Source organism: Bidens hawaiensis, unplaced genomic scaffold (assembly GCF_021521415.1).
Source record: "Bidens hawaiensis isolate Kalapana, Puna unplaced genomic scaffold, B.hawaiensis_p1.1 tig00011868_1, whole genome shotgun sequence".
Classification (NCBI taxonomy): Eukaryota; Viridiplantae; Streptophyta; class Magnoliopsida; order Asterales; family Asteraceae; genus Bidens; species Bidens hawaiensis.
The window spans coordinates 691,145-704,838 of NW_027491949.1; the positions used below are offsets into that span (position 1 = coordinate 691,145).

Here is a 13,694-nt window from a genome sequence, read left to right on the forward strand (position 1 = left end):
ATAACAAAGTTTGGACCGACAAAACCGAACACTCGCTTAACGTGCGTTGTTAGTTCTAAAACAATGGAACTACATACTTGGTTAAGTCTTATTAAATTTTATTGAGTTATCTCATAACATTCAATATTTTGGAAAGTTGACTTTGGGTTTGACCAATTATCAAGACCCGAACCGACAACCCGAACCGACAACCCGAACACTCGATAAAAAAAACCCGTTTTAGTATCTTTATTCCAAAGGGATCTGCATTCTTGCATTTTACCCGTCTTATTACTTAACATAGGTTGAGTAAATATTAAGGTTAGATACTTTAACCCGGTTTCGAGCAAACTTACATTTTTAAAGGGTTATTATTATAAATTCTTAAATAGTCACATTTTAAACCTTGAACTTTAATTATTTACATTTCTCAACATTTATTTTGTTTAAGACCTTCAAGACAACCTTTCTAAATTCAAGACTTCTTTTCTTTTTAGGCATTGTGCGTTAAACTCGTCGTTCCGACAAATCTCCAAATTATCATCTTTCAAGTTTACTACTTGAAGGTGAGTACTTCATACCCCATTTTCCATCTTTTATTTTGGGGGTGACATTTCATACTTATTCAACAAAATGTTTTATATTTGAATCTTAAACCACAAACGTAGTTGTATACTTTACCTAAATAATTGCTCGATTTGGTGTTCTATGCTTATATGCCTATGTGTTTATCGCTTTTGGTTGGTGGAACTATAAAATCCTAGACTATTTGGCATCCCCTTATAGCAAGGTGTCGTTAACGTAATGCAATTAACGATAACTATAAAATCCTAGACTATTTGGCATCCCCTTATAGCTAGGTGTCGCTAATGTGTTTAGCGATATCTATTTATCCAAATTACCACTTTTATTTATCGTTTCGTATGCAAGTTTTGTGGCTATCTTTATTATATACTAATATGATCAAACTTATGAATTGCTCACCGACCTTTGTGTTGACAAACTTTATTTTATGAAATGTTGCAGGTTTGCATCTTGGTTGATTTATGATTGTGAAGAAAACGGCATCAAAGACCTTAGGATATTTGTAAAAATGAACAATATCAATTTGCCATATTTTGTGATATCTTGTTTATGGTTATTTTATGGATAATTGTTATGTGACATTTTCGATGTTGTGAAATGAAATGAGTTTATTAAATACTGTCACTTTAATTAGTGTCATGTGCTTATGGACAATCGTTACACCTCGGCATGTTCCGCCGCCTTTGGTCGGGGTGTGACATAAATTAAGGGGAAACCATCAATTTCATGTAACAGGGTGAGAAAGGGCGCAAAAGCTCCGTCACCTCAGCAATTGAGGCACGAGGACGTTTGTGTGAGCGAATTGTGAGTGTGAGGGGCATGTTTAAAGAAAATTAATTAAGAGTATATAACCAATCATTTCAATCCACCTCACCTATAACCGCATTTAACATTTACCTGCCCATTACGCATGTTTTTTATTTGAAATATGAAAGTCCAACTGTCCATGTGTCACATTTTCCATACCGGTTAATAAACACATAATTTCTTATAACCTATCTCACGTGTCGAATATCAACCCCAATACATAACCCCAAGATTTTTCTATCATTCAAGAAGGGTATTGGGTTATGTTTATTTATGTTTTGATTTAGCTAGTTTTTGTTGACACAAATGTTAGTTTGCAAATAATAATATATTTTGAATGATTTGTGCAACACTTAACGACATAATTGATGTCAAAATCAGTAGCTTTGGAGTCGTAGTTATAATAATTGTTGTCATGTCGATTTTGTTGTTATGATTTTGCATTAGCCTGAATTATTTCATGATAAATAATTAAATATCCGACTACCTCACTTTCCAAACATGGACAATAATATTCAATTCACTCAATTATTATTGCAATAATAATCAAAGACAATAACGCAATAGAAATGAGTGACGATCGCAGTTTCATATTTTAGGGTTTTGCAATTATTAAAGCGTAAAAAAAACAAATTTCTTCTGTTTATTTAAATGTGACCATATGCCGGTTTAAGTTTCTTATTAACTTTAGATTAGGGATGAGCTCGGTCCATACCGGTATCGATTCTGAATTTTACTATCCTGATTTTCTTAAAAGAGCAAATACCACAAAAAACCAACATATTTTCTGGTTTTGCTTACAAAAGTCTCTCACTCGACTTTTGCATATAAAAGTCCTTCCATTGGTTTAATTTGAATATAAAAGTCCCTCAACCCAACTTTTGCATATAAAAGTCCTTCAACTCAACTTTTGCATTTAAAAGTCCATAAATGCAACTTTTACATATAAAGTAGTAACAAGATCCTCATCTTTAAGGTCCATTGATAACGAGTCTAACAATTCCTAATCTTCGCGACTTGCTTCATAAGTAGTGTCACTATAATCATCCTCTTCATTATTTGGGTATTACTCTTGATTATTTGGGTATTACTCCATTTTATGAAAGCGCGTGCATAACCTGTAAATAAATAGCATCTACAAAAATAAAACAATGTATGAAGAAACCATATTGCTACTGTTAATAATAATTTAATATTAACTCGATACTAAGATAGCCATACTACACTAGATAATTAGCAAACATACATATGGTAAATACTCAAATGACATGAAACTTAATCTATAAAACTTAATATACAGATGTTATCAAACAGGAATGTAAGTATAAAAAAACAAATAAGAATGAAGAATCAAGAAACACAAATCGGTGATATCAAACAAGAATAATAAACGGCGATATGTATATGTTCATTCTTGTGGTTCGATTTCAAGTTTATTTATTAATTTATATACCGATTGCATACCTCGTGTCGATTTCAAGTTGCAAAAATTTGCCGATCATTCGTTTTATGTTCGTAATCGTTAATTGTTGTTTCAGTTTACTAGGGTTTATATGTAAAAGTTGAGTTGAGAGACTTTTATATGCAAAAGTTGAGTTGAAGAACTTTTATGTTCAAATTCAACAAATGGAAGGACTTTTATATTCAAAAGTCTAGTCAAGAGACTTTTGGGAGCAAAACCATAAAATATTTTGGTTTTTATGATATTTGCCCTTCTTAAAACTTGGTACCGGAAATTTTTAGTCATATGCGAATGTTTATTAAAAAAAACAAGGAAATATATGAAGGAGCCCATTCCATTTGTCCCATGACTCGTCCGTTGCCACAAACTTCTTTTGATGACAGACTGACCCACACAATGTAACGTCCATGACTTCCATGCCTGTCGCCCGTTACATGGTGTCCTTGGCTCAATTGCAGCTCCTTAAAGTTACAAGGGTTTCAATTACTAGATTTTATCCCTCGTATTATGGGGGTTGTTTTATATTATTTGTTTTTAATATTTATATATGTATATTTGGATTTTAATTTTATTTATTGTAAGAATAGTTAATAATTAATATACATGAGGTTTGATTATGAAATGGTTTCACAAATAAATGTTATGTTATAATCCAATATTTGATGAGATTATTTTTTTAATATAATGACATGTTATAACCCGTTTAAGGGCTATCTGTGTTTGGTGAGACATTTAACCGTGAATTCGTTCAAAAGCTATCTGGATTTTGTGACCCATGACCCGCTTATGTTTTTTTACTATAAAATTTTTTATTAATTATAAATAATATCCTTTTCTTTTTAAATTAAAAATTAAATTTTAGTATATCCCTATTTTATAGAATTTTCATATCAAATAATTGGTAAGATTCATTTTTAATTTAATGAGATGTTATAACCCGTTTAAGAGCAATCTGGTTTTTGTAAGACCCATACCCATGAATCTGGGTTAAATCAACGAGAGACCTCCATTTAAAAATCAAGCAATCTGACGGCTTCCATAAAAGAGGGGAGCGACCACATCACGACACGTAGGATTTTAGGGTTTTCGTTTATATATATTATAATACGAAAAAAATTAATTACACATTATATGAAAAAAAAATATAGGTTTTAGGTTTATTAGTCTAACCCATTTAACAAATAGATCATGTTTAGATTGAGAGTCTAACCGGCATAATAGATATGTTGTATTACTAAATAAAACAACTCAAACAATCAACTCGTGTTAAATTAAAATCTTATCTTATCTTACTATGTTAATAAAAGAAAATGTTGAATCTTAGGTGTCAAGCCTACATTTCTTCTAATTCTTAATCTCTCATCTCATTCATTTTAGCTTTTCATGAGTCATGAGTCAAAACCATTTTGTCAATTAGGTTATAACATAATGTGGATTTTATTTTTTATTGAATTAAGTGTCATTTTTATACCTAAGGTTTGACCAACTATGCTACTTTAGTATATATTTTTTTAAATTTCTTGCAAATCAGCACATGACGTTTCCAAAATCATGTTATTTTAATACTTTTCGTTAACCTTGTTTGTTTCTTCCATTAAGCTGGGGTAAAATAATAATTTTTTATTTCCCATTTACTTGATTTTGTGTTCAAAAATAAATACGAGCCGAGCTACTTTTTTAACAAAACTAATCGAACCGAACTATTTTTTTTAACAAAAGTAAACGATCTGAACCAGTTTTTAACAAAATAAACGAATCGGGCTACTTTTTTTTAACAAAAATAAACGAACTGAATCACATTCTTTAACAAAAATACAGAGCCAATTTATTTTAGCAAAAATAAACAAATTGAACCACTTCTTTTTTTTTGTTATTTGACAAATCCTATGTAATACACGGGTTCAAAAGCTAGTAAATTAATAAACTAAAAAAGATATAGAGTTTATAAGTTTAAACCAACTCGTTAAGACTCGTTTACAACTTTATATCACGTTTGCTACCCGTCTAACCTGCTTATAACATGTTTAATTTTAATAAAAGTTAGCTATCTACTTTATCTTTATGGCTTTATTATGCTCAACATTGTATACTGGATTCAATATCACAAATTTAAAAGACAACTACGCATAATTGGTTGATTGTCTTTTCAATTCATTAAATCGTTTCATGTACAAAGACAAAGAAAACCAGTAAAGGTATTGGGTACAGTAACTAAGAAAAGAGTGGAGTTTGCTGTTCTTGTTTCTCCACTGGAAAACAGAATATAATAATAAGTAAAACAAAGTGCCCCTTAATTATCACTTTTCTGTTTAAAATGAATGTTTTAGTGAGTATTTGTATTTTAGAGTTAAGTATGGTTTTAGTCCCTGATATTTGCTCAGATTTCCGCTTTATTACATTTCTTTCTTTTTTTATTTAATTTTGTTAATTATAAAACCAAAAAACAGAGGGTCTTTTGTTTTCTTTTCTTTTACAAATGGCAAATTGAAAATAAATAATCTCAACTTTTGTGTATCGGCTGATAATAATCTCAAATTTAAAAATCACTATCGGCGGTCCCAACTTTCTAACTATTTTTGTCTCAATGAACCTCCGTTAAAAAATACTTAGCGCCGTTATGTTTTTTCCCGAGTTTCAAACCGATGTTTTAGGGCTTTTGATCGAAAGAACGACACGATTCGACTGATGTAAAACTTATCTCAAAACGGTGATTTAAATGACTTGATTTTTGTTAATTGGAAGTTCAAACACTCGAATTGAAACATTGTTTCGTCGCTTGGATAACCATTTCAAGATAAGTTTTATATTGGTTGCCTCGTATCCTTCTTCCGATCAAAAGCCCTAAAACATCGGTTTGGATTTTAGAAAAACAGTTAACGACGTTAAGTGTTTTTTAACGGAGGTCTATTGAGAGAAAAATAGTCGAAAGGTTGGACGGCTGGCAGGGATTTTAAATGTGAGATTATTATCGGTCAATACACAAAATACGAGACTATTTATTTCCAATTCGCCTTTTGTTTTTGTTTTTTCTTTATTTACAATATACCCATCATTTACTAGCACATAGGCAAAATGTTAACAGCTACATCTAACTGAGTTAAGTGATTAGATGTCAACAGAACTAAAACGAAACTAAATAACTAAAAAAAAGAGAAAAAAGACTCTTTTGTATTAAAAACAGGAATTTGAGCAAACCTCATCGACTAAAACCGCACTTAACCCTAGATTTGATTATATTTTACTTTTGAATATATTCTTCCTAAAAAATTCTCAATCTAAGCATATTTAACAATCTCGAACCGTGGAAGCATTTAATATTGTCTAAATACTAAAAAAAAACAAAAGCACTGTATAAGTGAGTGCTGAGCTCTCACTTTCAGCATCAGCATCAGCATCAGCATCATAAAAGTATCTCCATCTTTCCCAACAACTTGTACCACATGTAACAAAACATGTACCTTTGTCTGTATTTAACAGTACCATCACTGGAAAGGTGTCCTTTTTAAGCCTTTGGTGGATGAACAGTGAAAGTAAGTACTGTGTTTATGTGAGGAATCTTACAATTTAATTATATTTAAATGTGGAATCTTTGATATTTTTCACCAAATTGTTCTTTAATCAAACTAACCTTTCTCTTATTCCATCACTACCATTCATCTAATCAACTTTTTTTTTTCTTTAATCTTTATTATTATTATTATTATTATTATTATTATTATTTCTTGGTTCTCTTTCATTATCAAGCAGCAAAATTTGAAATCTTTACTTCATCATTGATAATGGCAGGACACTGAGCAACTTTTTGAGGTTTGTGCCATCTTTTTGTGATAAAGATTTGATTTTTTTCAGTGGGATGCATGAGCAGATGTGAGAGATACACTTTTATTATGCTTTCTGAAGGTGCACATAACCTGTTTGTTCATATGCTTGAGTTTTAGGGTTCTTGTTTTTAGCATATTGTTAGATATAACTTCATTTTTTTAGTATTAATTGCTTTATTATTGGAAAAATCAATCTTTTTCGTCCATATTCTTGATTCCTATTTTTAATGATTACCCTTGAAAAATTTCAGATTTTTAGTTCATATATCTGGAAAAAGAAAAAAAAAACCTTGATTCAGGGTTTTATAAATGGACCTTAAAAGGGATTGGTTTGATTAAAGGTTCCTGGTTGATTCAGAATTTTTAATATTTATTTTGTAAATTTACAGTTGTTCTTCAGTTTCTTGATAGCTTCAAACATATGAATATATGATGCATCTATTGGTTTGATATAATGGTATATTATTCATGTGTGGTTTTGTAGAATCTAGCTTGATAAAAAAGTAAACTTTGTGGAGTTGGTGCCGATAATGATGTCGATATCATACACGAATCTCTTTGAACTTGCATCTGGTGATGCACCGTTACCCTCATCGGGTTTTAGTCGAGCTAGTAAAAAATTGTCCCGTGTGGCAACCGTGCCAGGGGTATTATCGGAACTAGACGATGAAGGTTTTAGTTCTGATGCCCCGTCATCGGTTTCTCAAGAGCATATGATCATTGTAGGCAACCAACTCCCGCTTCGGGTCAATAAGCAACCCGATGGCAGTTGGAGTTTCAGTTGGGATGAAGATTCCCTCCTTTTACAGCTCCGAGACGGGCTTCGTGAAGATGTGGAAATCACTTACGTAGGCTGCCTTAGAGAAGAAATCGACCCGAAAGATCAAGATGACGTGGCACAACATTTGCTTGAAAACTTTAAATGTGTGCCCGCGTTTATACCACCCGAGCTTTTTAGCAAGTTTTATCATGGGTTTTGTAAGCAACATTTATGGCCATTGTTTCATTACATGCTTCCTTTATCACCCGACCTCGGTGGTCGGTTTGACCGGTCTCTTTGGCAAGCTTACGTGTCGGTCAACAAAATATTTGCAGATAAAGTTATGGAAGTTATTAGTCCTGATGATGACTTTGTTTGGGTACATGATTATCATTTAATGGTTTTGCCTACCTTTTTAAGAAAACGGTTTAATCGGGTCAAACTCGGGTTTTTTCTCCACAGCCCGTTTCCGTCCTTTGAAATATACCGAACTCTGCCCGTAAGAGATGAGCTTTTACGGGCCCTTTTGAACTCTGACCTTATTGGATTTCATACTTTTGATTACGCGCGTCATTTTCTTTCGTGTTGTAGTAGAATGCTCGGTTTATCTTATCAATCTAAACGAGGCTATATCGGACTTGAATACTACGGTCGGACCGTAAGCATCAAGATTTTACCAGTCGGGATTCATTTGAAACAGCTTCGAAATGTTCTCGATCTACCCGAAATCGAGTCTAAAGTGGCAGAATTGACAGATCAGTTTCGTGGTCGAACCGTGTTACTCGGGGTTGATGACATGGACATCTTCAAAGGGATCAGTTTAAAACTTTTGGCATTTGAAAATTTGCTGACTCAGCATCCGGAAAAGAGGGGTAAGGTGGTGTTAGTTCAGATTGCAAATCCAGCTAGAGGGCGCGGTCGGGACGTTCTTGAGGTCCAGTCAGAGACTCACACTACTAGAGAAAGAATTAACCGAAAATTTGGCCGCCCTGGTTATAAGCCCGTGATCTTGATTGATGAACCTCTTCAGTTTTACGAGCGGATCGCTTATTATGTGATTTCCGAGTGCTGTCTAGTTACTGCTGTAAGAGATGGTATGAATTTGATACCGTATGAGTATGTTATATGTCGACAAGGGAACGATAAGTTGGATGAAACTTTAGGGGCAAATCCGTCAACTCCCAAAAAAAGTATGCTCGTTGTCTCGGAATTCATCGGGTGCTCACCGTCTCTAAGCGGGGCCATCCGGGTCAACCCGTGGAATATTGATGCAGTGGCAGAAGCTATGGATTCAGCATTGGTTTTTTCTGAACCCGAAAAACAAATGAGGCATGAAAAACATTATCGATACGTTAGCACTCACGATGTCGCGTATTGGGCCCGCAGCTTTTGGCAAGATCTTGAAAGATCATGTCGGGACCACGTAAGAAGAAGGTGTTGGGGTATCGGGTTTGGGTTAGGGTTCCGAGTTGTTGTGCTAGACCCGAATTTCAGAAAACTTTCAATCGAGCATATTGTTTCGGCTTACAAACGCACAAAAAAACGCGCGATTTTGTTGGATTATGATGGTACTATGACCCTGCAGAGTTCAATCAGCTCGGGCCCAAGTTCAGAAGTTATAGAAATAGTTAATAGTTTGTGTCGAGACCCGAAAAATGTTGTTTTTGTAGTTAGTGGGAAGGATCGTGTCACATTGACCGAATGGTTTTCTTCGTGCGAGAAATTGGGTGTTGCAGCTGAGCATGGTTATTTCCTTAGGTACAAATCTGTACTTTTAACCCTTCAAAATTACCCTGATATATACATATATTTTTTTAACAAATTGTGATTTTTTTTTTGTGGGTGAAGGGAAAATAAGGATGCAGAATGGGAAACATGTGTGGCAGTGGCGGACTTTTATTGGAAACAGATAGCAGAGCCGGTGATGAAGTTGTATACCGAGACAACTGACGGGTCAACTATTGAGACGAAAGAGATTGGACTTGTGTGGAACTATCAGTATGCTGATCCAGACTTTGGTTCGTGTCAAGCTAAGGAGCTTTTGGACCATTTGGAAAGTGTTCTCGCTAATGAGCCCGTTACAGTAAAGAGCAGGCAAAATATTGTTGAAGTCAAACCACAGGTTAGTACTCTCGCCCTTGTTTGCATTTACTTACGAGTGGGTCACTTCCTGTTATGTTTATCTTTAACGAGTCAAGCAGCTAAAAACTGAAAGGCGTTGGCTAACATGTGAATGTGTCCAAAATTATGCAAAATGAATTTTAATACATAACCTTCAAAATTTTTATACTCAAATGATTAGATTGTTATAAAAATATATAATTCTTGTAATCACATTTGACAGATTAATTTTATATGAAAATATATAATTTTGATAATGGTGTTTCAGGTCAATCCACCCAACTTGTTTTGACCCATACCAAAATTATCTGCTTTGAACAGAACCCATTATGACTAGTTGACTAGTTACGGACCGCCCATTTTGCCACCTTTACTAAAAACATCATGATTTTAGGGTAATGCTTACTATTATTGATGGTCAAAAACACTTCTATTTTAAGTTAAGTCAAACTATAATAAGAAATAGTTGTTTGAATTTATACAAAAAAAAAAAAGTCTTGCTTTCTACATGAAACTAACTGAAAAAAGAGTTTGACTTTTAAGAGTCAAACTTATTGAATTTCCGATGGAAAATTGATGCAGTTTTGTTGCAATCACACATCAACGATGGCCTTATTACCTTCACTGAAGTCAGTGAAGTTAAATGACATTTTCTAACAAAATGAAAAGATCGATATCAGTTAATAACGTTAATAAATTTGTTTGACATGAAAAGTCAAAGTAACATTTTTATTGCTCATTTTCAACAGGGGGTGAACAAAGGGCTTGTTGCAGACCGTCTTTTAACAACAATGAAACAAAGAGGAATGGTACCCGATTTCGTGCTTTGCATCGGGGATGACAGGTCAGATGAGGACATGTTTGAAGCAATCACACGAGCAATAGCGGCCCCCACTCTTTCCCCAGTAGCCGAAGTCTTTGCTTGCACAGTTGGCAGGAAACCGAGCAAAGCCCGGTACTTTCTTGAGGACACAACTGAGATCCTGAGAATGCTGCAAGGCCTTGCTGCTGCTTCTGAGCAGCATTCGTTATACAACGTAACTAAAGGTTTTCAGAAAGTGGTCATTGAGTAGGAAATATTTACCAAACTGTCATTCTTCGAGGTGTTCGTGTTTGTTGGTTGCTTGTGAATAACTATTATCTTCTCCAAATTGGTTACAAATGGAGAGGTTTAGTTTTCATGTTTTGAAAGTTTGTGAAATTGTTGTTATAGAATGTATGTACTATGTAGTTGGTTGGTTAAACTTTGAAGTAAATAAGTTGACTTCTGATGCTTCAAGTCAAACATTTAAGGATATGTATGCTGCTTGTGGTTATGGTCAACCCTTTTCTGTAATTGATAGTGAATTAATAGCAAGTTTTGAAGATACATTACATGATATCAAAAGTTTTAATTTGCTTAAAACAAGTTGTTGTCTGGACACGCGCTAAGAAATGTTATGTAATAGTGCAAAAGTATTAACGGATGCAATGTGACCATGTAACATTTTGACTAAATAAAGGACTAATTATGTAACTTTGCAAGGTTAAATTCACAGTGTATTTAAGACCACCTCCAATAGGAGATTTTTTGGTTGGGTCCTAATTGGAAGTTTTTGGTTATTAGCCCTATTGTGATGGACAGATTCTTGAGATGAAGTTTTTCTACAAGAATTTCTGAAAACAAGTTTTTGGCATAGGTGGTGGGCCATGGGTTGGGTTTTAATTAAAAAAAACTTATTATTTCTATATATATATATAGTTATAAAATAAAACTCTACTTATAAATTATAAAGGTAAATATTATAAACTAAAATAATTATTGAATTTAATATTTAAATTAAACAATCTATTATTTTTATTACAATTCATTATTTTTTTTACCGACAAACATGCACTTTTACTCGATACCTATTCTACTCTTAAAAATAATTTTTTTTAAATTTACATTTTTTAGACGAATAACATAAATATTCTTCTATATATATTTTATTAAAATACAAAGGTTAGTAATTAAAATAAATATAAAAGGTGGTGATGATGTGGCATGTTTTTGGGTTTCCTTATTGGAAAGGTTTTTGGAGATATTTTTGGAATATTGAAGAATGAATGTTTTTCTGACATGGCGGCTGGCAAGGAATGTTTTTAGATCTTTTTTGAGTTCCTGATAGGGAAGCACACAACTAAATTAAAACCCAAGTCACTTGATCAATTTAGGTCTGCATGACAGCAGCAAAAAATAAAATACATATCCTTGAATAGTTGAGTTCATGAATGCTAGAAGCTCAAAAATATACCATTCCAACTTGCACAAGCGGGTTGTTGACTACTGCATTAGTCTAATAACAAAAAAACATGGGACCTGACAGTAAAACAAAAAAGAACAATATGACACAACACATTGGCATTTTGCAGGAATACGGGAGATCATGAACTTACAATTTACTAAGGTGACAGCTCCAATGTTGTAGCAAGTTCGTGAAAGTAGATACTCGAACTACTTTGACTTTCATCACACTGGATCTTCATACAATTTGTTGTTTTACTAATGGCAATGTTAGCCTCTTCACACAGACTAGAAAAACATGGTCGCATCTTAGCTCTATTTGTTGCAGGCAGCTCTGTTAGTAAATCTTTAATGCGCTGCAGCTTTGAAATAATGAGACAAGCCTTTTTTTTCCTTAGCTGAATTTGCACACCCAGATTTTCCCAACGGCCCTTGATCTGCGCCATGTCCACCTCAATTTTCAGCTTCTTTGGCTCATGGCTCTCAACTGGTACTTTCCTCTGCTCCACATGAGCACTTTCGGTCTTGATATTATCCTTATCTTTTCTTAAAAGCACCCGAAATTCGGCCATAAGCTCATGTACTATAGCTTCCTGCATGAGATCATAGAATTTATAAGAAAGTAAGAAACATGGAAACTTTAAGACACAAAAAGCAAAAAGCAGAAGCTCAACATCTTTTTATAAAGGGAATATCTCATACTTTTATAAACTACAAATGTAAGTTGTGTTAAATGTACAAATTGTTGAAAATTGATATATACCTCACGTGAGACCATTGTGAAGTTGCTCATTGTAGAATTACCTAGCAGATAGCTTTTGAGTTCAGTAGGCATAGCTACATTCTTGGGTTCATGCGCCAACAAGTATTTTCTATTTGGGTAAACATTTAGCCTCTTTAAGTTCACAAACGGAGAAGGTTGATGTAACACAAGTTCCCCAGATGAAGACAAAAGCTGCAGGACATTTTATAAACAGAAATTACATATACAAAAAAAGAACACACAATGCAGCCTTCATAATTATGCCTAAAGATTTATAAATGCAGATAGCATATCTCTCTGGAGTGTACTTTCATCTTCAATATGGTGTTTGGCTGACTATTGCATTGAAAGAGAGAAAGGTGTGCAGAGTATGTGTTTCTTGATACTTTGTGCCAATAGAAGTATCAAAGCATGTTTCTATATCTGGTTTTAGCATTGTATATTTGTATTATTACGGAAAACAATTCGGGATTTTCAATGTAACTAAAGGAGAGAAATATACATATCAATGCACAAGATACGCAAAAGCCCAGTTTGGATCTACAACATAACAAAGGGAAATAACATGTAGCCAGCTTGACCGACGGAAAACCATAAATTAGTCTTTTAATAAAATTTACACGTAAGTAGAGCTATCAAATGGAAGCAGCTTTACCCATGTAAGGTAGCTGTCTTTAATTTGTTTTAATCTTATTATACTTTTGTAATAATGAAAGCTGTCACTTAAGTTGAAAATCACTGTAAGAATATACCTCAACTATTTCCAAGCTAAGCTTAAGGAATTTGACACTGTGAAGATGTTGAAGCAGACAAACTATTTGATGAGCTTGTTGTGGATAGGAGACACAAATTTCCGCCTTCTCCAAAGAATGGAATCCGTCTGTAGTTAGACGCAATGGATAATCCCCTTTATAGGACAAGGAGGCAAGGCCAGGTGCAGAAATCACATGCTCTGCATTACCGGATTTGATTGTGAGATTCTTGAGTTGAGGTGCAACCACATTGACAACCTTCACACTATTCAAATCCCAGACATGTTCAAGTGTGAGATTAGATAGTTGAGGATGAAAGATGCTGATACCCTTTGACCCCATTGTTCTAAATTTCCTCAATGTGAGATTCTTCAAGTT

The 13,694-nt window shown here is 33.7% G+C and overlaps 2 protein-coding genes across 2 annotated transcripts in view; one reads left to right on the forward strand and one right to left on the reverse strand.

Moving 5' to 3' along the window:
* Positions 1 to 7,184: 7,184 nt before the first annotated feature.
* LOC143539408 (alpha,alpha-trehalose-phosphate synthase [UDP-forming] 5-like) lies at positions 7,185 to 10,855 on the forward strand. The gene is made up of 3 exons (XM_077032741.1): positions 7,185 to 9,172; positions 9,263 to 9,536; positions 10,285 to 10,855. Exons 1-3 carry the CDS (start codon positions 7,185 to 7,187, stop codon positions 10,606 to 10,608), a joined length of 2,586 nt encoding a protein of 861 aa, XP_076888856.1. The 3' UTR covers positions 10,609 to 10,855.
* Positions 10,856 to 11,950: 1,095 nt separating this feature from the next.
* LOC143539404 (putative F-box/FBD/LRR-repeat protein At4g03220) overlaps positions 11,951 to 13,694 on the reverse strand; it is a 32,104-nt gene continuing 30,360 nt past the window's right edge. Inside the window, exon 3 of the mRNA XM_077032738.1 lies at positions 11,951 to 12,394. Coding sequence (XP_076888853.1) covers positions 11,960 to 12,394 — 435 coding nt within the window. The 3' untranslated portion in view covers positions 11,951 to 11,959. The remainder of the gene's footprint in view (positions 12,395 to 13,694) is intronic.

Bases quoted from the DNA above. Each gene is read 5' to 3' on its own strand.
- LOC143539408 (XM_077032741.1), top strand. From the start codon at position 7,185: ATGATGTCGATATCATACACGAATCTCTTTGAACTTGCATCTGGTGAT. The intron at 9,173-9,262 runs GTACAAATCTGT...TTGTGGGTGAAG, and splicing joins GAGCATGGTTATTTCCTTAG to GGAAAATAAGGATGCAGAAT. The intron at 9,537-10,284 runs GTTAGTACTCTC...CATTTTCAACAG, and splicing joins TTGTTGAAGTCAAACCACAG to GGGGTGAACAAAGGGCTTGT.